Genomic DNA, 27,451 nt, shown 5'->3' on the forward strand with positions numbered 1-27,451 from the left:
TTACACTAACAAAAGCGATTTTCCCTATAGCTGCTTTTATATATATATATATATATATATATATATATATATATAGTTTTGCGCCTAAATTTAGTGCCCCCCCTCTCTTTTTTACCCTTGATGTCTGGAAACTGCAGGGTAGAGCCTGGGGAGCTGTCTTCCAGCGGAGCTGTGAAGAGAAAATGGCGCCGGTGTGCTGAGGAAGATAGCCCCGCCCCCTTCTCGGCTGACTTCTTTCGCTTTTTTATCTGTATAATGGCGGGGGATTATGCACATATACAGCTTAAAAGCTGTATTATGTGTCAATTAGCCATGTAAGGTACTCTAATTGCTGCCCAGGGTGCCCCCCCCCCCCCCCCAGCGCCCTGCACCCATCAGTGACCGAAGTGTGTGGTGTGCATAGGGAGCAATGGCGCACAGCTGCAGTGCTGTGCGCTACCTTAATGAAGACCGAAGTCTTCAGCCGCCGATTTCCTCCGGTTTCTTCCGTCTTCTGGCTCTGCAAGGGGGCGGCGGCGCGGCTCCGGGAACGGACGATCGAGGTCGGGCCCTGTGTTCGATCCCTCTGGAGCTAATGGTGTCCAGTAGCCTAGAAGCACAAGCTAGCTGCAAGCAGGTAGGTTTGCTTCTCTCCCCTAAGTCCCTCGTAGCAGTGAGTCTGTTGCCAGCAGATCTCACTGAAAATAAAAAACCTAACAAATACTTTTCTTTCTAGGAAGCTCAGGAGAGCCCCTAGAGTGCATCCAGCTCTGGCCGGGCACAGATTCTAACTGAGGTCTGGAGGAGGGGGCATAGAGGGAGGAGCCAGTGCACACCAGATGTAGTACCTAATCTTTTCTTTAGAGTGCCCAGTCTCCTGCGGAGCCCGTCTATTCCCCATGGTTCTTACGGAGTACCCAGCATCCACTAGGACGTCAGAGAAATACTATTGAGACGTTATGGGTAGAAATTGCATGCGGCGGTAAAGGAATAAAAGAAGTTAGTATTGGGTGTATGCTATAGGCCGCCTGGTATTAATTTGTCTGACGAGAAATTGTTACTGAATCAAATTGAAAGCAGCAGGAGTAGGAGACATAATAGTGATGGGAGACTTTAACTATCCCGAGATAAACTGGAAAATCAATTCATGTGATACTGCTAGGGGCAATATGTTTATAAACACGCTAAATGATAATTACTTAGTTCAATTAATCGAGGAACCAACTAAGTACAATGCAATCTTAGACCTGGTATTAACAAACCATGGGGAATTGGTATCAAATATTGAAGTAGGAGAACAGCGACCACAATATGGTCACATTCAATATCAGTTTTCATAAGCAGTCCTATACTGCATCGACTAGGACTCTAAACTTTAGCAAAGCCAACTTTGACATGATGACGGAAGCGTTAAGGGACATTGAATTGGAAATTCTGTTTCAAGGAAAAAATACTACAGAGAAACGGGATGTATTAAAATCACTGCTAATTAATAATACTCGTAAATTTATTCCCACCAGCAGCAAAAAAAGGAATACAAATCCCACACCAATGTTGTTTAACAAAACTATAAAGGAATTAATGGACAAAAAAAGACGAGCATTTAAAAAATACAATTCTGAGGGGGATGCAGAGTCATTTCAGCACTATAAGGACTGTAACAAAATATGCAAAAACGGAATAAGAGCGGCTAAAGTAGAAACTGAAAAACTAGTAGCAAAGGAAAGCAAAGCGAATCCCAAAATTGTTTTAAGTACATCAACAGCAAGAGACTAAAGAAGGAGAGTATAAGCCCTTTAAAGGACAAGATGGGAGTCTTAATCAAAAATGATAATGACATAGCAAACAAACTAAACAAGTTTTTTTCAACGGTATTTACCAGAGAGGACACAATGCTGGGTCTAACACAAAATCTCAACAAAGATAATGTCCCACTGCTAAATACTTATTTATGTGAGGAGGTAGTCTGTGACCGATTAAAAAAGTTAAAGATTAATAAGTCACCTGGTCCAGATGGAATTCACCTGAGAGTTCTTATGGAGTTGCACGCTGAACTAGCAAGACCTCTATATTTGATCTTGATGGATTCGGTTAAATCAGGTATGGTACCCAAAGACTAGCGTATAGCGGAGGTAGTGCTGATATTCAAAAAGGGGAGCAAAGCTGAACCAGGTAATTATAGACCAGTTAGTCTTACATCTATAGTGGGGAAAGTATTGGAAAGTATTCTAAGGGACAGTATTCAAAAGTTCCTTGAAGGAAATAAGGTCATTAAAAGGAACCAACATGGATTTGTGAAGGACAGATCATGTCAAACCAACTTACTTGGCTTTTATGAAACAGTAAGTGCGAACCTTGATCAGGGTAAGGAGGTGGATGTAATCTTTTTAGACTTTGCCAAAGCTTTTGACACAGTACCACACATGCGACTTATCTTTAAGCTACAAGAAATAGGGCTAGGGAGCACAATATGCACTTGGGTTAGTAATTGGTTAGATAATAGGGAGCAGCGCGTTGTGGTCAATGGATCATTTTCAAATTGGACTAAAGTACTAAGTGGTGTGCCACAAGGGTCTGTACTTGGACCACTTTTGTTCAACATTTTCATCAACGACCTAACAGTAGGTCTAGAGAGCATGGTGTCAATTTTTGCAGACGATACCAAATTATGTAAGGTTATAAATATGGAGGGGGATGCCGAGTCTCTTCAGAACGACTTAATTAAACTGTAAGCATGGGCAGCAAAATGGAGAATGAGATTCAACACAGACAACTGTAAGGTAATGCACTGTGGGGCCAAGACCAGAAACTACACCTACATACTAAATGGGGTAATATTAGGGGATTCTGTACTGGAAAAATACCTAGGAGTTCATATAGATAACAAATTAAGCAGCAGTACCCAAAGTAGGAGTGCAGCAAAGAAGGCTAATAAGATATTAGCATGCATAAAACGGGGATGTTATGCAAGGGACGAGAGTAACATAAAAATAACTAGTCCTATAATAAGACTGCATAGGAGACCACAAATAGGTTGAACTCGATGGACAATTGTCTTTTTTCAACCTTAGCTACTATGTTACATATATATAGTAGTCTCGTGTAGGCGGCACTCAGATAATAACGTGCTGTACACAGGTAGTGTTTCAGCATGCTATTATCCGAGTGCCGCCTTCACGGGACTACTATTACATGGTACACCACCGGGAGTTTTATTCTCATTTATTGGGAGTGCGGCCACAAGCAATTTATATATATATATATATATATATATATAATTATTTTTTTTTATTATACATACACACACACACACACACACACACACACACACACGTTGAGTATCCCTTGTCCAAAATTCAAAATCCCACAGTTTTGGGTCCCATACTGAGATGACATATATATTATATGTATAGATATATGTAGATATATAATATATATGTCATTATCTCAGTATGGGACCCACAAATGTGGGATTTTGAATTTTGGATAAGGGATACTCAACCTATATATATATATATATATATATATATATATATATATATATTTTTTTTATTTTTTTTAATTTTTTTTATTATATGCAACCTGGCAGTTTTAATAATTTCCCTCTCCTAGACTATAAGCTTCCCAATGGAGTTGGAGTGGAACGGAGTGTCATACAGCTCACCAGCCGAGTGTATTTACACATGTGCCCTCATAAGCCTGGCCAGGGAAGATTTGGGGGTTATTTATATATTGCGGGACTCTCTGCTCAAAACTGATTAAATGATACAGTCTTCATGAAAAGTATCATACATATAGCATAGGTATAAAATAGTTTACTCTAAGTTTGTGAATAGGGTTACCCCATTGTGATATAATTAGCACTACGGTTATCGAAGTTGCAACAATATTTGAACTGCTAGAGTAATTGCAACAAGTATAGTCTGAATATTGTGTTGAGATATATTTATACGTTGCACTGTGTAAAGTTAAGTTGTATAGCGTTGTAAGGAGTGATCCGGTGAAATAGACCAGATGTCACCTTATCTATTGTGTTATCATTGCATTGGGAGCTAGGGGAGTTTTCTGTCTCTCTGCAGTAGCGTGGGGTGTCCTGAAGAGAACATGTACGCTCCAGACAGAAATACGACCACACCACTGGGGGTGTTACACTATGTTCCAGTTAAGTCTCACCTATGGAAAATAGAACAGCTTCTGATGGTGGTCCAATTAACGGAACCTTCTGCAGATAGACAGCCACTCTGTACTGTGCACCTGGAACTAGGTTTCTTATGATGTTACCAGTTAAGTTAACCTGAAACATAAAATATAAAATGTAAGGGTTATTTCCAAGATTTGTGTACAAGAACATAACTCAGTGTCTCCTGTCACTCTCCCCTTCAGCCTCTGCAATCAGGCTTCCATCCACCTCAGCCCACTGAGACGGGGCTTCCATCCACCTCAGCCCACTGAGACGGGGCTTCCATCCACCTCAGCCCACTGAGACAGGGCTTCCATCCACCTCAGCCCACTGAGACAGGGCTTCCATCCACCTCAGCCCACTGAGACGGGGCTTCCATCCACCTCAGCCCACTGAGACGGGGCTTCCATCCACCTCAGCCCACTGAGACAGTCTTCACTAAAGTGGATAACCTCCTGCTCACATCTAAGAGTTATTTCTCCTCACTCGTCTTCCTTCAGCTCTCTGTTACTTGTAATACAGTCCACTAACATCTTGTCCTGCACAACTTGCCCTCTTCTTGTTCACTATCTACCTTTCTACTTCCGAACCTCCTGCTCATTGCACAGCCGAGCACCGTGGGACCCCCACACCAGAGAGTGTCAGCTAAGCTTTCCTCACTACTCCATGCTTCCCCATCTGTTGCAGTAGCCTGGCAATGTTGTGGCAGACGTGCGGTCCTCACTCCCGTTTAAATATAAGAAAGTAATGGGGCCCTTATAGTAACAAGAGACAGGGGGCAATACGATGCTGCAATCACTTGCATTCACCTCAGGTCTGTTTTCTGTATGTAATCAGACATTATAAATCTCCTGCACACAGTATGACATTACCTCTGTACAGTAATGCTTCTCAAGGCGCTGACTTTCCTTCTGCTTGTGACATGTTTGTGACTTCACAGACACAATTGTGTCCGTGCTGTTTGTCAGGGAAGATGTCCATGACACCAGAGCTGTGGTAGAATTCAGGATAGTCACTGTCACATTCGCTGGTCTTTCTGTCAGCTCCTCAAACCATTTCCCATCAGGACCTGCGTCAGGGTAACAGCACAAACACAATGAATAACATTAATAATAATAATAACATACAATGATAAGAAAAGGGAATTGTTTCATTTCTTAACAAACCATTTCAATGACGTAGTAGCTAAAATATACCTATATATAGTAGAAATGTGCGACAGACCATTTTTGCTGAATTTGGCTCTGATTTGCAAACCGCTGTGACTGGTTATGGATATTTATTTATTTTTACTTGACAAAAAATGCTAAAATCACACAATTTGGCCCTTTTTTTGTCCCTGGAGTATTATCAACCTCAACAACATTCATTTCCAGTCAATTTTGATAATCTTACAGCTCACAATATTGTGTGTGTGTGTGTGTGTGTGTGTGTGTGTGTGTGTGTGTGTGTGTGTGTGTGTGTGTGTGTGTGTGTGTGTGTAATATATATATAATATGGGATTTGCAGTGACGTAAATAGCTCAGGAGGCACTGGCTAGTACCAGAGCCAGATTTACAGGCAATATATGAGCTAAAGGGTTCATGGGGGCATTATACAGCACCGGCCATAAGCATAGGCAAACTAGGCCATTGCTAGGGCATTTGATATGCCCAGGGGCATCAGCAGCTTCTGTTGATTAAAATGATATGCGGCATGCCTATATTCTGTGTGTAGCATTTCGTATGCAGATACAGCCACAGTCACACACAGTATATAGGCATGCTGCATATCAGTTTAATCAGCAGAAACTACATTGCAATGCAAATAAGATGCATTTTCATCAACTAAGGCACCCGACGTTAGCAGAGCTGCCAGCTGACTCACGCCAGGCATCTCCTGCTGCATGGCGTACTGAGGCAAGATGTATGAGGACACATCTGTATCCAAGCAGAGGCAGAGGTCACAGTGTGAGTGCTGTGTGCATGTGAGGGGGTTGGTTGTGCAGTAGTGTTCGGCATATGTGTAAGGGGCATTATGCGCGCCATGTATAAATGCATTAATAATGTGCAGAATATGTGTAAAGGGCATTATGTGTGTCATTATGTATATAAGTGCACTAATAATGTGCGGCATATGTGTAAGAGGCACTATGGGGTATATGCAATTGCGGTCGAATTGCCGCAAGTGTCGAAAAACGGGGCATTTTTGACAAAAAAAAACAACCTGTCGAATTGGGTTCAACAATGCAATACAGTACTTTTCGACAAAAAAAACTGCCGTTTCAGATTCGACTTTTTGCAATTCAACATGTCTGCAATGGTAAAAATGCGGCTTTTCGCCAGTCATTTAGTCAATTTCATTCCGCCTCATTTTGCTGTCCTGATCTAATAAAAACTTTTAAAAACGTGTTTTTTTGATTGCTAATAGCATATCTATTTATATTACAGGTTGAGTATCCCTTATCCAAAATGCTTGGGACCAGAGGTATTTTGGATATCGGATTTTTCCGTATTTTGGAATAATTGCATACCATAATGATATATCATGGTGATGGGGCCTAAATCTAAGCACAGAATGTATTTATGTTTCATATACACCTTATACACACAGCCTGAAGGTAATTTTAGCCAATATTTTTTATAACTTTGTACATTAAACAAAGTGTGTGTACATTCACACAATTCATTTATGTTTCATATACACCTTATACACACAGCCTGAAGGTCATTTAATACAATATTTTTAATAACTTTGTGTATTAAACAAAGTTTGTGTACATTGAGTCATCAAAAAACAAAGGTTTCACTATCTCACTCTCACTCAAAAAGTCCGTATTTCGGAATATTCCGTATTTCGGAATATTTGGATATGGGATACTCAACCTGTATAAGGGATTATCTACTTGGTTTGTCTATTTATGAGCCACAGGTATAATTTAATAGATTTTTTTTAAAGAATATTTTTTTTTTTACTGACTAAAATAATATGGAGAGATCAGTGCATGTTTTTCAGTGGGAAGGGGTAGGAATGGGTTAAAATTTCAGAAAAAAAATGCGTGGGGTCCCCCCTCCTAAGCATAACCAGCCTCGGGCTCTTTGAGCCGGTCCTGGTTGTAAAAATATGGGGGGGGGAAATGACAGGGGATCCCCCGTATTTTAACAACCAGCACCAGGCTCTGCACCTGGTCCTGGTGCCAAAAATACGGGGGACAAAACACGTGGGGGTCCCCCCGTATTTTTCACACCAGCACCGGGCTCCACTAGTCAGAGAGATAATGCCACAGCCGGGGGACACTTTTATATAGGTCCTTGCGGCCCTGGCATTAAATCACCAACTAGTCACTCCTGGCCGGGGTACCCTGGAGGAGTGGGAACCCCTTAAATCATACAAGTCCCAGCAAGCCTCCCCCACAAGCTGGTACTTGGAGAACCACAAGTACCAGCATGCGCGGGGGAAACGGGCCCGCTGGTACCTGTAGTGCTACTACAAAAAAATACCCAAATAAAAACAGTACACACACACACACACCGTGCACACACATACATGCACACCAATATACACACATACTTACCTATGTTGACATGAAGAGTCAGTCCCCTTCTCCACGTAGAATCCACGGGGTACCTGTAAATAAAATTATTCTCACAACAATCCGGGGTAGATCGGTCCTCTTCTTGTTTGTAATCCACGTACTTGGCAAAATAAAAACACGAAAAACCCGATCCACGCACTGAAAGGGGTCCCATGTTTACACATGGGACCCCTTTTCCCGACTGCCGGGACCCCCCGTGACTGCTGTCAAAGAGGGTCCCTTCAGCCAATCAGGGAGCGCCATGTCGTGGCACTCTCCTGATTGGCTGTGCGCGTCTGAGCTGTCAGGCGGCGCACTCGAGATACAATGTAGGGCATAGGTGCTCCATTATATCCAATGGTGGGAGCTTTGTGGTCAGCGGTTGACCGCGAGGGTGACCCCACATAACAGCTTTGCCGAGCAGCTACTTGGTCGGGTTCAAACACCTTTGCAAAGTTCTACAAGTTTGATACCCTGGCTGAGGAGGACCTTGAGTTTGCTCATTCGGTGCTGCAGAGTCATCTGCACTCTCCCGCCCGTTTGGGAGCTTTGGTATAATCCCCATGGTCCTTACGGAGTCCCCAGCATCCACTAGGACGTTAGAGAAAATAAGATTTTACTCACCGGTAAATCTATTTCTCGTAGTCCGTAGTGGATGCTGGGCGCCCGCCCCAAGTGCGGACTTCTACTGCAATACTTGTATATAGTTATTGCTTAAATAAGGGTTATGTTATGGTTGCATCAGGTTTGTCTGATGCTCTGTTGTTGTTCATACTGTAAACTTGGTATAGTTATCACGAGTTATACGGTGTGATTGGTGTGGCTGGTATGAGTCTTACCCGGGATTCCAAAATCCTTTCCTTGTACTGTCAGCTCTTCCGGGCACAGTTTCCTTAACTGAGGTCTGAAGGAGGGGCATAGAGGGAGGAGCCAGTGCACACCAGTAGACCTAATTCTTTCTTAGAGTGCCCTGTCTCCTGCGGAGCCCGTCTATTCCCCATGGTCCTTACGGAGTCCCCAGCATCCACTAGGATGTTAGAGAAATTAGGGTTAGGCTGCAGGAGGGGAGGGTTAGGCTGTGGGAGGGGTAGGTTAAGGTTAGGCTGCGGGAGGGGAGGGTTAGGCTGTGGGAGGGGGAAATTAGGGTTAGGCTGTGGGAGGGGAGGGTTAGGCTGTGGGAGGGGGAAATTAGGGTTAGGCTGTGGGAGGGGGAAATTAGGTTTAGGCTGTGGGAGGGGAGGGTTAGGCTGTGGGAGGGGGAAATTAGGGTTAGGCTGTGGGAGGGGAGGGTTAGGCTGTGGGAGGGGGAAATTAGGGTTAGGCTGCAGGAACGGTGGGTTAGGCTGTTGGAGGGGGAGGGTTAGGCTGTGGGAGGGGGAGGTTATGGTTAGGCTGCAGGAGCGGTGGGTTAGGCTGTGGGAGGGGGAGGCTAGGGTTAGGCTGTGGGAGGGGGAGGTTAGGGTTAGGCTGTAGGAGGGGAGGGTTAGGCTGTGGGAGGGGGAAATTAGGGTTAGGCTGCAGGAGCGGTGGGTTAGGCTGTGGGAGGGGGAAATTAGGGTTAGGCTGTGGGAGGGGGAAATTAGGCTGCAGAAGGGGTGGGTTAGGGTTAGGCTGTGCGAGGGGAAGATTATGGTTTGGCTGCGTCGGGGAAGGGTTAGTGGAAGGCTACGAGGGGAGATTAGGGTTAGGCTGCGGAAGGGGGAAATCAGATTAAATCACTAGAACGATAATGCCCGACTTAATCTGATTTCGATCTTTTGGGTCGATAAATCGGATGGAAAGTGGCAAATCGGATGTGTTTTACATCCAATCCGATGCGCGCTCCCGTGAGCATCAGATCGGAGTCCCTAGGTTGTTAGTGCTGCACTCTTGATATGTTGGTTCCCGCAGGCATGGCTGGGATTGCATAAGATACATTGTATGCAAAAGGACCCCATACCATGTATCCTATGCGATCTTGCCACCCGGGAGGCTGCCAGGCGGTTCAATGGAAATCGTATGTGACATGAGGGTCCGACGTGTCGCTGTAGTGTATGGGGCCCTTTAGGCTGGGAAAAGGAAGATTAGGATTAGTCTGCGGGAGGCGTGTATTAGGGTTAGGCTGTGGGAGGGGGAGGTTAGGGTTAGGCTGTAGGAGGGGAGGGTTAGGCTGTAGGAGGGGAGGGTTAGGCTGTGGGAGGGGGAGGTTAGGGTTAGGCTGCAGGAGGGGAGGGTTAGACTGTAGGAGGGGGAGGGTTAGCCTGTGGGAGGGGCAGGTTAGGGTTAGGCTGCAGGAGCGGTGGGTTAGGCTGTGGGAGGGGGAGGCTAGGGTTAAGCTGTAGGAGGGGAGGGTTACGCTGTGGGAGGGGGAAATTAGGGTTAGGCTGCAGGAGCGGTGGGTTAGGCTGTGGGAGGGGGAGGTTAGGGTTAGGCTGCAGGAGCGGTGGGTTAGGCTGTGGGAGGGGGAGGCTAGGGTTAGGCTGTAGGAGGGGAGGGTTAGGCTGTGGGAGGGGGAGGTTAGGGTTAGGCTGTAGGAGGGGAGGGTTAGGCTGTGGGAGGGGGAGGTTAGGGTTAGGCTGCAGGAGCGGTGGGTTAGGCTGTGGGAGGGGGAGGCTAGGGTTAGGCTGTAGGAGGGGAGGGTTAGGCTGTGGGAGGGGGAGGTTAGGGTTAGGCTGTAGGAGGGGAGGGTTAGGCTGTGGGAGGGGGAAATTAGGGTTAGGCTGCAGGAGGTTAGGGTTAGGCTGTAGGAGGGGAGGGTTAGGCTGTGGGAGGGGGAAATTAGGGTTAGGCTGCAGGAACGGTGGGTTAGGCTGTTGGAGGGGGAGGGTTAGGCTGTGGGAGGGGGAGGTTAGGGTTAGGCTGCAGGAGCGGTGGGTTAGGCTGTGGGAGGGGGAGGTTAGGGTTAGGCTGTAGGAGGGGAGGGTTAGGCTGTGGGAGGGGGAAATTAGGGTTAGGCTGCAGGAGCGGTGGGTTAGGCTGTGGGAGGGGGAAATTAGGATTAGGCTGTGGGAGGGGAGGGTTTGGCTGTGGGAGGGGGAAATTAGGCTGCAGAAGGGGTGGGTTAGGGTTAGGCTGTGCGAGGGGAAGATTATGGTTTGGCTGCGTCGGGGAAGGGTTAGTGGAAGGCTACGAGGGGAGATTAGGGTTAGGCTGCGGAAGGGGGAAATCAGATTAAATCACTAGAACGATAATGCCCGACTTAATCTGATTTCGATCTTTCGGGTCGATAAATCTGATGGAAAGTGGCAAATCGGATGTGTTTTACATCCAATCCGATGCGCGCTCCCGTGAGCATCAGATCGGAGTCCCTAGGTTGTTAGTGCTGCACTCTTGATATGTTGGTTCCCGCAGGCATGGCTGGGATCGCATAACATACATTGTATGCAAAAGGACCCCATACCGTGTATCCTATGCGATCTTGCCACCCGGGAGGCTGCCAGGCGGTTCAATGGAAATCGTATGTGACACGAGGGTCCGACATGTCGCTGTAGTGTATGGGGCCCTTTAGGCTGGGAAAAGGAAGATTAGGATTAGTCTGCGGGAGGCGTGTATTAGGGTTAGGCTGTGGGAGGGGGAGGTTAGGGTTAGGCTGCAGTAGGGGAGGGTTAGGCTGTGGGAGGGGGAGGTTAGGGTTAGGCTGTAGGAGGGGAGGGTTAGGCTGTAGGAGGGGGAGGTTAGGGTTAGGCTGTAGGAGGGGAGGGTTAGGCTGTAGGAGGGGGAGGTTAGGCTGTGAGAGGGGGAGGGTTAGGCTGTAGGAGGGGGAGGTTAGGGTTAGGCTGTAGTAGGGGAGGGTTAGGCTGTGGGAGGGGGAGGTTAGGGTTAGGCTGTAGGAGGGGAGGGTTAGGCTGTGGGAGGGGGAAATTAGGGTTAGGCTGCAGGAGCGGTGGGTTAGGCTGTGGGAGGGGGAGGTTAGGGTTAGGCTGTAGGAGGGGAGGGTTAGGCTGTAGGAGGGGGAGGTTAGGGTTAGGCTGTAGGAGGGGAGGGTTAGGCTGCAGGAGCGGTGGGTTAGGCTGTAGGAGGGGGAGGTTAGGGTTAGGCTGTAGGAGGGGAGGGTTAGGCTGTGAGAGGAGGAAATTAGGGTTAGGCTGCAGGAGGGGAGGGTTAGGCTGTGAGAGGGGGAAATTAGGGTTAGGCTGTAGGAGGGGAGGGTTAGGCTGTGGGAGGGGGAAATTAGGGTTAGGCTGTAGGAGGGGAGGGTTAGGCTGTGGGAGGGTTAGGCTGTGGGAGGGGGAGGTTAGGGTTAGGCTGCAGGAGCGGTGGGTTAGGCTGTGGGAGGGGGAGGCTAGGGTTAGGCTGTAGGAGGGGAGGGTTAGGCTGTGGGAGGGGGAAATTAGGGTTAGGCTGCAGGAGCGGTGGGTTAGGCTGTGGGAGGGGGAGGTTAGGGAAGGCTGTAGGAGGGGAGGGTTAGGCTGTAGGAGGGGAGGGTTAGGCTGTGGGAGGGGGAAATTAGGGTTAGGCTGCAGGAGGTTAGGGTTAGGCTGTAGTAGGGGAGGGTTAGGCTGTGGGAGGGGGAAATTAGGGTTAGGCTGCAGGAGGTTAGGGTTAGGCTGTAGTAGGGGAGGGTTAGGCTGTGGGAGGGGGAGGTTAGGGTTAGGCTGCAGGAACGGTGGGTTAGGCTTGTCAAAGTCAGAAAAATATCACGCTACACACTGCCATATATGCACCTCATGCGAGTGCCTGCTGCGAGTGCATGAGCTCTCCCGTGCGTGCGCATACTCGCTGTTGCGTGCACCCGCAGGCGCACGGTATGCGCATTTACGGTAAAGTTTATGTGCGTCTAGCGGGCGACTCAATCGTTACATATTTTAACCATATAATGTATTTTGTAGATTATGGTCCCTTTGATAGAATCTGAAAGTTTAGTTAATGTAGCATGTTCATAGACAAAGAGATCCCTCTGTGTTTGATACGAAGGGTCAGACAGGGGTTATACAGTGGTGTTTAGTATCCATCGGAAGAGTATTTAATTGGCAATATTCCGGTGTTGGTTTGAAGCAGATTAATCGCTCGTGCGAATAGTTATGGACATGAGAAGTTTATGGACTTTTACTGTATTTGCACTTTATTATCCATGCGGCGGGAAACCTAGTTTACCACCCACCTGAGCAGTTGGAAATAGTCACAGCCCACCTGTATGAATCAACCTATGACCTTTTGTTATAATGCGAAGACGAATTCCTGTGTCCAATGAACAATAAGAATATAGGGACCATTGTACTGTATTGTGTGTAGTGTATAAAAGGACAAGCCGATCTGGGCCAGCTCTCTATTTTCTCTTCAACGGTTCTCATTGCTGATAATCGGGAGCTGGATATCCAGAAGGCGCATGCGATTGTTTCCCTTTGTGCGTAAGTTTCTCTGCAATCATATTGTCTTTATTGTTATAAGCCATTCTCTCTCGTTCTCTCTCACTTTCTCTCTCTCTCTCTCCTTCCCCCTTTAAAAGTAATTGTATCTTTATTGTATTTTATGTGTAGTTGCTTGGTTAGATATTCTATGTTATTTTGGTAGTGTATAACTTGTATTGTATTATTCTTTTTGAACGTTCATTCATTTCCTTAAAAGGCGTTAGACCCTTAGACCGGTATTTGACTGTTTATTATATTGCTAAGGGGTTGTCTGAGCGTTACATACGCTCATACAACTTTTAAACTAACAAGGTTACACTGTGTTGCATTTACATCTTATCACTGCACAAGGGTTTACAGTATATGTACATAGTTTATGGTAGAGTTAAAAAGGTTTAACACTGTGAGCGTCAGCGCCGCTTGTGATCTCCTCGTGGTCCCAAGCATCCGCTACGCTGATAGCGTATCATTACGTTAGTCGGCAGCCTATAGCGTGCTTGCCTGTACGCTCTAAGCCGTGAGCGAACGTGCCGCTCGTGCGTCTCGACCACGGCTAAGCGTTAGATACGCAACGTGCGTACCCTTAAGGTATTCCATACGCCAATAGCGTACTGTGTTCTTTAACCTTTTAGAGGGTTTTCAGTAAGATAAATATTTGGCTTTATCAATTGGCGGCTCGTCCGTCCTTCACATATCTGTACTAGGTAATTTCAGCAGACATTATCGATCAGCAAAGGGCGGGAGGTAATATTCCTCGTAGTGCTGACCCGATAAGCGTCTGCTTCGCTTAGTAAAGGGTGCTGAAGGAATCCGGAACCGGAGGTAAGAACAAAGTCTTTTAAAACTGTTTTTTTTTCTCTGCTCTGTCTTGCGTACGCACGCACGCATACATCCGCATTTCTTTTCATTCGTGTATTTTCACATATCACTCTCTTGGTTGCCATTTCACAATTGATAACGTGCTAAGAAAGATTTGTTGCTATTAGTAGTTAAAGAGTAAAAGTAATACATTAAGGGGTAATTTGTAAAGCACGCACACGGCTTTGCCTAAAGATACAAGGAGAGACCTGTGTGGTGCTCGGTAGATGATTACAATTAAAGATCATCTACATTGATAAACGTGTTAACTGTATTTCTGTGGACATATCTGGCTGGCATACACGTGTCTCTAACAAAAGGGTGAGACAAGCGTACGCAACACAAAGGCCGACGCACGCAGCGTATATTACGCAACGGAGCGTCCGGGTACGCCCACATAATCCAAATCACACGATAGTATTATTTTTAACAGGCGAAAAGGAGGCAACGCGATAAATAGCGCAAGTCAATTTTAGTGTCCAAAATTTTAAGCTAATAGATCCTTCTCCAATTTGCGACTCATCTGGTCTAGACTATTTACTGAATGAAAGGAATTTCTGCGCAGAAATAAAATTAAAGTGTACATGTGGTGAGTGTTTGCATATATAAGTTTTACAATTTTTGGGTTGAACCACAAGAAGTCGAGTTCTCGTGAGGTACATACATGTAAGTGACGTGCATGGTGGCTGGGGAGGCATCCCTTGTTAAACATAAATTTGAGCATTAGAGTATAGCAGACCAGGAGGTCTACTGTAGCACAGACCAGGAGGTCCGGAACAGACCAGGAGGTCTAGGTACAGCAGACTAAGAAGTCCGCTATAGAGAAAAGTAGCACAACACCAGGAAGGGTTGGTGCGGAACCCATATAGGCCATTGAAGCTCAGGCTGAAGGAATTCGCAGCCATAATTTTCGATTCCACTGGTCGCTCCGCACATAAGATTAGTTGCTTATGTGCCGAACGATTGTACCGCACGTAATTGTGTGCATTAGTTAGTAACCTGACCAGTACCATTTGCGTACGAAAGGGGTCATAAACGCTATTTGTACACTCTAACGTGATTTGTGTAATTTTTGTTATTTTAAGGGAGGTTCGCTGGTCACTCGGGAACTATCCAACAACCGATACTTGCTGGGGACTGGTCCAACACGCCCCAGTGAGTAAAGGTTCATAGGGGCCCTAAGTTGGGTACAGCAGCTCTGAATCAGTGATTGCAGTACTGGCCAACGTGGGCGAGGAGTGAGTGGAGTACTCGGTAAACTTCGCCGCCGGCCTGCCCCGGACATCTTGGTTTTTGTAAGGGTTCGCTGAAGACCCTGATTTGAAGGTCAGAGGTAGTGAAAGCAACACCTGCAAGTATGGGGGCCAGTTGTTCAGGTAGGGGGCGATCAACCTCGGTTCGGGTTGATTTAGTAAACCGGCCAATCGGGTCGGCAAGGTATGTAATGTGTGAAAAATATGGTTCACACACAGAGGTTTTATGTGATGAATGGGAAAGAATGACTGTGCATGACGGGGAGAAGTTTCCCCGGGTAGGTAGCTTTAGCCCAGATGTGTTACAAAATCTAAGGAAAAGGATATGTCTCATTAAATCAGCAAAGAGACGGATCAAACATTATGATTGTTTACAATTGTGGCAACAGGAAAGTGAAATACAAAGAAACTTAACTTACATATCTGACCCTCATCTTGGGAAGAGAGACATGGCAATGGAGAGGATTATGGTTGCAGAGAATGGCGCAATGTTGTACGATAAAAATGCACTTAGTAACTGTATTAAGAATAAAAGTAACAAATGTAATAATGTTTATGAAAATGAAAGTGTAAAAATTACAAATGTTAACCTGTGCAAGTCGCACCCCATGTTAAACTTCCCTCAGGATTACAAACAAGAAAGTGAGCCCAGCACGATGTCGGTACCTCTTCCAGAAGCCATCACACAAGACATCCAGGTGGACGCGACCAAATCGGTAAAGGCAGTAATCAAACCCCCTAACCGAGGGTCAGGTGTGGTCGTGTCCACAGGTACGTACGGTGTTATATATCACGCACAAACAAATGTACCTCATATTGTAGAACCAACACAAGATGATGTAATTGAATTTAGTCCTGTCAGGGTGATCACAGTCCCCAATGGGAAGACTGACGATCAGGGAAGCATTCCCGTCAAGGACAGTGCAATGCGCCGTCCCTGGTCCCGGATGGAATTGAGAGCAATTATGTCTGAATTTCCTGATCCTAGGAAAAATCTAGTCGCATGTCAAAGGTTCATTAAAGAACTAGGAAACTCAACAGAACCCACCAACAAAGATTGGCGGACAGTGCTGAGGGCATGTTTGCCCTCCAGTGTTGACCCTGCGAAATTTATTGCTGATTGTCAATTAGACACGGAGGTACCTCAAACGGAGGAACACAATCAGGAATGTATTAAGCAGATCAACCGACAGTTGGGAGTATATTTCCCTGCCATTGTCAAGTGGAATGAAATTTTCTCCATAAGACAAAACGAAGGGGAAAGTATTTCCAATTATTTCAATCGAGCACTGCAAGTAATGGCTAGAAACACTGGGATCACGGACATCAAGACAAATGTAAATCATAGAGAAGTAGCAGTATCTGTGTTAATGAATGGTTTAAAGGAGGTATTAAGAACAAGGGTACAGACCACCAACCCAAACTGGAGAAATATCTCGGTGGCCGCATTAAGAGAGGCCGCTATTGATCATGATCGGAATATCACCAGACACCGGGAGTCACAAAGTGATAAGTTAATGACCGTAAGTATACAGGCCCTAACCACAAGACCACTCCAGCATAAGCCCCAAACCCCTGCGAGAAATTCAAATGTGGAAGTCTGTTACAATTGCCAGAAGGAAGGTCATTTTGCAAGAGATTGTAGATCAAGAAGTAGACCAAATTCATATAAACCCCCTAGACAAAGATATGAGCAAAGTTAAGACACACCAAATTGTAATCAGGGATCACATAGGAAGGAGTTTGGGCCGCACCTGTAACATGCAATCAGGAAAGGTGATCATTAGGACCGATGGTAAGCCTGAGGTTATCATTAACAAATTGGGAGGTCATTTTCCTTGAAGACACAGGAATGACCGGGTAAAATTTGAAATGTATCTGTGAAATGTTTTCTTTTTCCCCATCTCTGACGGTCATCAGCAGGACTCAAACATTGCATAGCTACTTGGTCTTTGCAGAAGTCTACCAAACGCCAGCATGACCTACCCGCATCAATGTATCCTGGCCAGATACAAAGGGTGGAGTATGGAGGTGCTGGTGGGAGGGACTGAGCAAGGATACCATTGGACATGTAGATATGACAGCCTGATGAACAATGTTTTAAAATGTTTGAAAAATGTTTTTTTTTCTGTTGTTGTTTATTGTTGATTTATGTGATGCATATATATATATATATATATATACGGTTCTCTCTCTCTCGTTGTTTTTTTTTCCTCTCTCTTCTTTCTCATGTTCTCATAACGTTACAGATGGTATGTCACACATTAGTTGGACAAATGGTAATGCAAGATTTATTCTCCTTACAGAAAGAGCGCTGAGCTAGAAGAAATATTGTATCACCAGAATGTTTAGAAGACTGAGAGACAGCACCTTTGAGATGACAGCAGAACAAGAAGAACAACAAGACTAGAGAACTAATTATCGTAACAAGTTTCTCTCCCCCTCAAACTGTTTTCCTGTACCCCCATTACAAATTTCTTCTTTTCTCCTCCTGTAAGATGGACTCGCCTCAAGAGACTGTGATCCGTGTTTTCATGTTGACCCTGATGTTGACCAGAGCAGTCTGTTTCGGTGAGAGTACCAGTGAGGTCGAGAAAGGATCCAGAATGGGTTTCTCTGATGACTGAGACGAAGGTGTAAATTTCCAATAGCAACACAATCACCAAGCAAAGGCGAGTACCGGAAACGATCTAGCAGCCATGTTATTTGTAAACATTGTGAAGGATTGTTAGCTGAAAAGAGAACTGTATCTGTAGACTCTGTGACAGTGTAGTAGAGGATGGGTGCATCAAGAAATGTCAGTCCAGTTTTAACATTAACATGGACCGGCACCCATTGAGTGACTATCACTCCTTAGTGGGTAAAGTGTTAAATCAGACAGATTGTTGGGTATGCTCTCAAGTACCTCAAGGCCATAGCAAATCAGGATTAGTACCATTCCCTTTAACGGTAGGGGAGGTACTTGAGCTAAGTGGTGGGAGGCCGGTGGACAGGAGGTTTAATATCTCCAGTCCTCCTAGTTTGAAGCTCCACCAATATCATGTGGATAGATCCCTAATATGTTTTAACATTTCCAATCCCCGAAAGCCAAGAAATTGGGAAGTGTCATGGAATAACAAAACCATGACCTTTTCATATAGAGCCGATAGAATGCCTACAGATACAAAGCTCATACGCCACATAGCCGGTAGTGGAAAATCTTTCCGATAATAAGAATTTACTTACCGATAATTCTATTTCTCGGAGTCCGTAGTGGATGCTGGGGTTCCTGAAAGGACCATGGGGGATAGCGGCTCCGCAGGAGACAGGGCACAAAAAAGTAAAGCTTTTACCAGATCAGGTGGTGTGCACTGGCTCCTCCCCCTATGACCCTCCTCCAGACTCCAGTTAGGTACTGTGCCCGGACGAGCGTACACAATAAGGGAGGCAATTTGAATCCCGGGTAAGACTCATACCAGCCACACCAATCACACCGCACAACTTGTGATCTAAACCCAGTTAACAGTATGATAACAGAAAGAGCCTCTTAAAGATGGCTCCTTAACAATATAACCCGAATTTGTTAACAATAACTATGTACAGTATTGCAGATAATCCGCACTTGGGATGGGCGCCCAGCATCCACTACGGACTCCGAGAAATAGAATTATCGGTAAGTAAATTCTTATTTTCTCTATCGTCCTAAGTGGATGCTGGGGTTCCTGAAAGGACCATGGGGATTATACCAAAGCTCCCAAACGGGCGGGAGAGTGCGGATGACTCTGCAGCACCGAATGAGAGAATTCCAAGTCCTCTTTTGCCAGGGTATCAAATTTGTAGAATTTTACAAACGTGTTTTCCCCCGACCACGTAGCTGCTCGGCAGAATTGTAATGCCGAGACCCCTCGGGCAGCCGCCCAAGATGAGCCCACCTTCCTTGTGGAATGGGCCTTAACAGATTTAGGCTGTGGCAGGCCTGCCACAGAATGAGCAAGTTGAATTGTGTTACAAATCCAACGAGCAATCGTCTGCTTAGAAGCAGGGGCACCCAACTTGTTGGGTGCATATAGTATCAACAGCGAGTCAGATTTTCTGACTTCAGCCGTCCTTGAAATGTATATTTTTAAGGCTCTGACAACGTCCAACAACTTGGAGTCCTCCAAGTCGCCAGTGGCCGCAGGCACCACAATAGGTTGGTTCAGGTGAAACGCTGATACCACCTTAGGGAGAAAATGCGGACGAGTCCTCAGTTCTGCCCTATCCGAATGGAAGATTAGATAAGGGCTTTTATAAGATAAAGCCGCCAATTCAGATACTCTCCTGGCGGAAGCCAGGGCCAGTAACATAGTCACTTTCCATGTGAGATATTTAAAATCCACCTTTTTCAATGGTTCAAACCAATGGGATTTGAGGAAATCTAAAACTACATTTAGATCCCACGGTGCCACCGGAGGCACCACAGGAGGCTGTATATGCAGTACTCCTTTAACAAAAGTCTGTACCTCAGGAACTGAGGCCAATTCTTTTTGGAAGAATATTGACAGGGCCGAAATTTGAACCTTAATAGATCTCAATTTGAGACCCCTAGACAATCCTGATTGTAGGAAATGTAGGAAACGACCCAGTTGAAATTCCTCCGTCGGAACACTCCGATCCTCGCACCACGCGACATATTTTCGCCAAATGCGGTGATAATGTTTCGCGGTGACTTCCTTCCTTGCCTTAATCAAGGTAGGAATGACTTCTTCTGGAATGCCTTTCCCTTTTAGGATCTGGCGTTCAACCGCCATGCCGTCAAACGCAGCCGCGGTAAGTCTTGAAAGAGACAGGGACCCTGTTGTAGCAGGTCCCTTCTCAGAAGTAGAGGGCACGGGTCGTCCGTGACCAACTCTTGAAGTTCCGGGTACCAAGTCCTTCTTGGCCAATCCGGAGCCACTAGTATTTCTTACTCCTCCTCACCGTATAATCTTCAATACCTTTGGTATGAGAGGCAGAGGAGGAAACACATATACTGATTTGTACACCCAAGGTGTTACCAGTGCGTCCACAGCTATTGCCTGTGGATCTCTTGACCTGGCGCAATACTTGTCCAGTTTCTTGTTGAGGCGAGACGCCATCATGTCTACCATTGGTCTTTCCCAACAGTTTATTAGCATGTGGAAGACTTCTGGATGAAGACCCCCCTCTCCCGGGTGTATATCGTGTCTGCTGAGGAAGTCTGCTTCCCAGTTGTCCACGCCCGGGAAGAACACTGCTGACAGTGCTATTACGTGATTCTCCGCCCAGCGAAGAATCTTGGCAGCTTCTGCCATTGCACTCCTGCTTCTTGTGCCGCCCTGTCTGTTTACATGGGCGACCGCCGTGATGTTGTCCGACTGAATCAACACCGGTTTTCCTTGCAGGAGTGGTTCCGCCTGGCTTAGAGCATTTTAGATTGCTCTTAGTACCAGAATGTTTATGTGAATAGACTTTTCCAGGTTCGTCCATACCCCCTGGAAGTTTCTTCCTTGTGTGACTGCTCCCCAACCTCTCAGGCTGGCGTCCGTGGTCACCAGGATCAAATCCTGTATGCCGAATCTGCGGCCCTCCAATAGATGAGCCTTTTGCAACCACCACAGAAGATATACCCTTGTCCTTGGCGACAGGGTTATTCGCAGGTGCATCTGAGGATGCGACCCTGACCATTTGTCCAACAGATCCCTTTGGAAAATTCTTGCATGGAATCTGCCGAATGGAATTGCTTCGTAAAAAGCCACCATTTTTCCCAGGACTCTTGTGCATTGATGTACAGACACCTTTCCTGGTTTTAGGAGGTTCCTGACAGGTCGGATAACTCCTTGGCTTTTTCCTCGGGAAGAAAAACCTTTTTCTGAACCGTGTCCAGAATCATCCCTAGGAACAGCAGACGTATCGTCGGAAAACAGCTGCGATTCTTGGAATATTTAGAATCCAGTCGTGCCGTCGAAGAACTACTTTAGATAGTGCTCTTCCGACCTCCAACTGTTCTCTGGAACTTGCCCTTTTTAGGTCGTGCAAGTAAGGGATAATTTAGATGCCTTTTTTCTTTGAAGAAACATCTTTTCGGCCATTACCTTGGTAAAAAGGCCCGGGGTGCCGTGGATAATTCAAACGGCATCGTCTGAAACTGATATTGACAGTTCTGTACCACGAACCAGAGGTACCCTTGATGAGAAGGACAAATTTTGGACATGGAGGTAATCCTTGATGTCCAGGGACACCATATAGTCCCCTTTTTTCCGGTTCGCTATCACTGCTCTGAGTGACTTTATCTCGATTTGAACCTTTTATGTAAGTGTTCAAAACATTTTAGATTTAGACTATGTGTCACCAAGCCGTCTGGCTTCAGTACCACAATATAGTGTGGAAAAATAATACCCTTTTCCTTGTCGTAGGAGGGGTACTTTGATTATCACCTGCTGGATATACAGCTTGTGAATTGTTTCCAATGCTGCCTCCCTGTCGGAGGGAGCCGTTGGTAAAGCAGACTTCAGGAAGCTGCGAGGAGAAGATGTCTCGACTCTCCAATCTTTACCCCTGGGATAATACTCGTACGATCTAGGGGTCAACTTGCGAGTGATCCCACTGCGCCCTGAGACTCTTGAGACTACCCCCCCACCTTGAGTCCGCTTGCACGGCCCCAGCGTCATGCTGAGGACTTGGCAGACGCGGTGGAGGGCTTCTTTTCCTGGGAAAGGGCTGCCTGCTGCAGTCTACTTCCCTTACCTCTATGTCTGGGCAGATATGACTGGCCTTTTGCCTGCATGCCCTCATGGGAAAGGAAAGATTGAGGCTGAAAAGACGGTGTCTTTTTTAGCTGAGATGTAACTTGGGGTAAAAAAGGTTGGATTTCCCAGCTGTTGCTGTGGTCCCCAGGTCCGATGGACCGACCCCCAAATAACTCCTTCCCTTTATACAGCAATACTTCCATCTGCCGTATGGGATCTGTATCACCTGACCACTGTCGTGTCCCTGACATCTTCTGGGAGATATGGACAACGCACTTATCTTGATGCCAGAGAGCAAATATCCCTCTGTGCATCTCACATACATATATATAGAATGCATCCTATTAAATGCTCTACATGAATAAAATATTTTCAGTCAGGGAATCCGACCAAGCCAACCCAGCACTGCATCTCCAGGCTGATGGCGATCGCTGGTCGCAGTATAACCACCGTATGTGTGTATATACTTTTTAGGATATTTTTCCAGCTTCCTATCAGCTGGCTCCTTGAGGGCGGCCGTATCTGGAGACGGTAACGCCACTTGATAAGCGTGTGAGCGCCTTATCACCCTAAGGGGTGTTTCCCAACGTACCCTAATTTCTGGCGGGAAAGGGTATAACGCCAATATTTGCTATCGGGGTAACCCTACGCATCATCACACACTTCATTTTATTTTATCTGATTCAGGAAAAACTACAGGTAGTTTTTTCACTCCCACATAATACCCTTTCTTGTGGTACTTGTAGTATCAGAAACACGTAACACCTCCTTCATTGCCCTTAACGTGTGGCCCTAATGAGAAATACGTTTGTTTATTCACCGTCGACACTGTATTCAGTGTCCGTGTCTGTGTCTGTGTCGACCGACTGAGGTAAATGGGCGTTTTTAAAACCCCTGACGGTGTTTCTGAGACACCTGGACCGGTCCTAATAGATTGTCGGCCGTCTCATGTCGTCAACCGACCTTGCAGCGTGTTGACATTCTCACGTAATTCTCTAAATAAGCCATCCATTCCGGTGTCGACTCCCTAGAGAGTGACATCACCATTACAGGCAATTTCTCCGCCTCCTCACCAACATCGTCCTCATACATGTCGACACACACGTACCGACACACAGCACACACACCGGGAATGCTCTGACAGAGGACAGGACCCACTAGCCCTTTGGGGAGACAGAGGGAGAGTCTGCCAGCACACACCAAAAACGCTATAATTATATAGGGACAACCTTATATAAGTGTTTCTCCCTTATAGCATCTTTTATATATATACAATATCGCCAAAATCAGTGCCCCCCCTCTCTGTTTTAACCCTGTTTCTGTAGTGCAGTGCAGGGGAGAGCCTGGGAGCCTTCTCTCCAGCTTTTCTGTGAGAGAAAATGGCGCTGTGTGCTGAGGAGATAGGCCCCGCCCCTTTTTCGGCGGCCTCGTCTCCCGCTATTTTTGAAGTTAGGCAGGGGTTAAATATCTCCATATAGCCTCTGTGGGCTATATGTGAGGTATTTTTTGCCTCTAATAAGGTTTTTATTTGCCTCTCAGAGCGCCCCCCCCAGCGCTCTGCACCCTCAGTGACTGTTGTGTGAAGTGTGCTGAGAGGAAAATGGCGCACAGCTGCAGTGCTGTGCGCTACCTTTATGAAGACTCAGGAGTCTTCAGCCGCCGAATTTGGACCTCTTCTCTCTTCAGCGTCTGCAAGGGGGCCGGCGGCGCGGCTCCGGTGACCATCCAGGCTGTACCTGTGATCGTCCCTCTGGAGCTAGTGTCCAGTAGCCAAGCAGCAAATCCACTCTGCACGCAGGTGAGTTCACTACTTCTCCCCTAAGTCCCTCGTTGCAGTGATCCTGTTGCCAGCAGGACTCACTGTAAAGTAAAAAACCTAAGCTAAACTTTCTCTAAGCAGCTCTTTAGGAGAGCCACCTAGATTGCACCCTTCTCGTTCGGGCACAAAATCTAACTGGAGTCTGGAGGAGGGTCATAGGGGGAGGAGCCAGTGCACACCACCTGATCTGGTAAAAGCTTTACTTTTTTGTGCCCTGTCTCCTGCGGAGCCGCTATCCCCCATGGTCCTTTCAGGAACCCCAGCATCCACTTAGGACGATAGAGAAATAGGTATACCCTAGGAAGTAGGATCATGAGAGCTGGAGAACTATCACCAGGATATTGGGCACAGATCGTACAAACTGATAGGTGTACTAAACAGATGGGAGAATTAGGGTTAGGAGAGTTCACATGGAAAATGTGTAACATGGTAATGACATATTCAGTCCCATATGTTCTCCCCGATGATGCATATTTCATATGCGGGAGAAAGGCGTATGAGCGGCTTGCCCCAAACTCAGAAGGATTGTGTTATATTGGAAAAGTACTGCCTGAAGTAATGACTGTATCTCACACTAAAATGAAGGATATTCACCGCAGTGCCCAAGCTCCTTATACTCACACTCATTACGAGCACATCGTTAAACGGCACCTGATAGAGAGAACAGAGCATCCGGCCTCTGACCTGATCAGTGAATCCACCGGGATTCAATTCCTAATCGCGTTAGATATCACTCGTACCGCCAGAGGAGTGATAAATTATAAATATATATCTGCGCTTGCAAATTTATTAGACAACATCACTGAAATGTATGATGACACATTCAGGTATACTGGAAGGGAGCTCCAAGCTTATAAAACAGAACTGGTTCAGCATAGGATGATTCTCAATTATCTCACAGCTGTGACGGGTGGGTATTGTGTCACCCTAGCAACTCAGTATGGAATAAAGTGCTGCATGTATATCACAAACAGCACCGAGGACCCGGTCAATCACAAACAGCACCGAGGACCCGGTCGAGGTCATAGACCAAAAGATGGACGACATTCTCCAATTAAAATGGGAGTTCCGAAGGAAACACAATCTCACCCTTGCCGCTGTGGGTAATGAGCTGACCAGTTGGGTGTCATGGTTGAACCCGCGAAATTGGTTCTCTGGTTTAGGAGAATGGACCCAAGGTATTATCATGGATGTAGGGAAATTCCTTTTGTGTGTTCTGGGTGTCATCATATTAGTCGGTCTGATATTTAGATGCGTTCGGGTTTTAACAAAGTGTAAACGTAGCGCCCGAGTGATGAGTTTAAGGAGTGAAGATACTGTAATAACAACGACTGATGTGATTTATGACCCAACGATAGAGACAATGCTGTGATGAAAATGAGATTCCACGGTCCGTTTCTTTCACCCGTTTCTCCTTTGTTTTTCTCCAAGGTAAAAAGACCCGCTTGGAAGAGGATTTTGACGACCTTGTATGCAGACAACAGATGGACTAAAGAAGAATTTGACAACCTTTTACACAGACAACTGATGGACTATGCCATAGACCCCCATATCCCTAGTACTTTTAATTTTACGCTAGCCCAACACTTTTTGTAAGTCTATGGACATTGATAAAGCTTTGCTTGCGTTTATTGGCAAAAGCACAAAGAGACTACAGTCAACATGTACATCAAGACAAAACAAGACAAGACACAAGACAAGACCTCAATCGGCAAATGTATATTAAACTCACATAGTTTATCACTGCATTTACCATAATTGTTCTTTATCTTCATCACTACAACCTTCAGGTAATAACACACATAGTCGATAGGGAATATAGGCACAGATATCAGCACTCACATATTCCCCCATTCATGTATCATCAACTAAAATGTGCTCCCCCATTTTGTTGCAACCAAAAGCCGAAGAGAGCTCGGTAAAGTTTGACAGCCCATCCACAGACCCGTACCACGGGATAAGAAGGAATTCAAATGTATACTTCGCAATACCTTGAAGCTTGATTTAAAACACGTACGGCACGATGATACATGACCCCCCAAACATGGATTCATACACACATGCTTCTGCTATCTCACTAGGTCATACCCTTTTCCTACCTTCTCCTCTCCTCCCCTACCCAATCATAGAAATGTATTTACACATGACATATATTTTTCTCTTTTTGAAGTGTTTTAGAAAGTGGCAGTTATTGGTGACTGCCAAAGGGTGGACTGTCAAAGTCAGAAAAATATCACGCTACACACTGCCATATATGCACCTCATGCGAGTGCCTGCTGCGAGTGCATGAGCTCTACCGTGCGTGCGCATACTCGCTGTTGCGTGCACCCGCAGGCGCACGGTATGCGCATTTACGGTAAAGTTTATGTGCGTCTAGCGGGCGACTCAATCGTTACATATTTTAACCATATAATGTATTTTGTAGATTATGGTCCCTTTGATAGAATCTGAAAGTTTAGTTAATGTAGCATGTTCATAGACAAAGAGATCCCTCTTTGTTTGATACGAAGGGTCAGACAGGGGTTATACAGTGGTGTTTAGTATCCATCGGAAGAGTATTTAATTAGCAATATTCCGGTGTTGGTTTGAAGCAGATTAATCGCTCGTGCGAATAGTTATGGACATGAGAAGTTTATGGACTTTTACTGTATTTGCACTTTATTATCCATGCGGCGGGAAACCTAGTTTCCCACCCACCTGAGCAGTTGGAAATAGTCACAGCCCACCTGTATGAATCAACCTATGACCTTTTGTTATAATGCGAAGACGAATTCCTGTGTCCAATGAACAATAAGAATATAGGGACCATTGTACTGTATTGTGTGTAGTGTATAAAAGGACAAGCCGATCTGGGTCAGCTCTCTATTTTCTCTTCAACGGTTCTCATTGCTGATAATCGGGAGCTGGATATCCAGAAGGCGCATGCGATTGTTTCCCTTTGTGCGTAAGTTTCTCTGCAATCATATTGTCTTTATTGTTATAAGCCATTCTCTCTCGTTCTCTCTCACTTTCTCTCTCTCTCTCTCTCTCTCTCTCTCTCTCTCTCTCTCTCTCTCCTTCCCCCTTTAAAAGTAATTGTATCTTTATTGTATTTTATGTGTAGTTACTTGGTTAGATATTCTATGTTATTTTGGTAGTGTATAACTTGTATTGTATTATTCTTTTTGAACGTTCATTCATTTCCTTAAAAGGCGTTAGACCCTTAGACCGGTATTTGACTGTTTATTATATTGCTAAGGGGTTCTCTGAGCGTCACATACGCTCATACAACTTTTAAACTAACAAGGTTACACTGTGTTGCATTTACATCTTATCACTGCACAAGGGTTTACAGTATATGTACATTGTTTATGGTAGAGTTAAAAAGGTTTAACACTGTGAGCGTCAGCGCCGCTTGTGATCTCCTCGTGGTCCCAAGCATCCGCTACGCTGATAGCGTATCATTACGTTAGTCGGCAGCCTATAGCGTGCTTGCCTGTACGCTCTAAGCCGTGAGCGAACGTGCCGCTCGTGCGTCTCGACCACGGCTAAGCGTTAGATACGCAACGTGCGTACCCTTAAGGTATTCCATACGCCAATAGCGTACTGTGTTCTTTAACCTTTTAGAGGGTTTTCAGTAAGATAAATATTTGGCTTTATCAGGCTGTTGGAGGGGGAGGGTTAGGCTGTGGGAGGGGGAGGTTAGGGTTAGGCTGCAGGAGCGGTGGGTTAGGCTGTGGGAGGGGGAGGCTAGGGTTAGGCTGTAGGAGGGGAGGGT

At 45.9% G+C, this 27,451-nt stretch overlaps 1 protein-coding gene across 3 annotated transcripts in view; it reads right to left on the reverse strand.

Moving 5' to 3' along the window:
- PTPRO (protein tyrosine phosphatase receptor type O) overlaps window positions 1–27,451 on the reverse strand; it is a 698,190-nt gene that overhangs the window by 601,681 nt on the left and 69,058 nt on the right. For all 3 annotated transcript variants that reach the window (XR_010179771.1, XM_063929453.1, XM_063929452.1), the window contains exons 3-4: window positions 5,032–5,228; window positions 4,153–4,273 (exon numbers count right to left, since the gene is read on the reverse strand). Coding sequence is in view for 2 of the 3 variants with exons in the window: in XM_063929453.1 (XP_063785523.1) it covers window positions 4,153–4,273; window positions 5,032–5,228 (318 nt within the window). In the remaining variant the exon portion in view is untranslated. The remainder of the gene's footprint in view (window positions 1–4,152; window positions 4,274–5,031; window positions 5,229–27,451) is intronic.

This window comes from Pseudophryne corroboree, chromosome 6 (genome assembly GCF_028390025.1).
Source record: "Pseudophryne corroboree isolate aPseCor3 chromosome 6, aPseCor3.hap2, whole genome shotgun sequence".
NCBI classification, from domain to species: Eukaryota; Metazoa; Chordata; class Amphibia; order Anura; family Myobatrachidae; genus Pseudophryne; species Pseudophryne corroboree.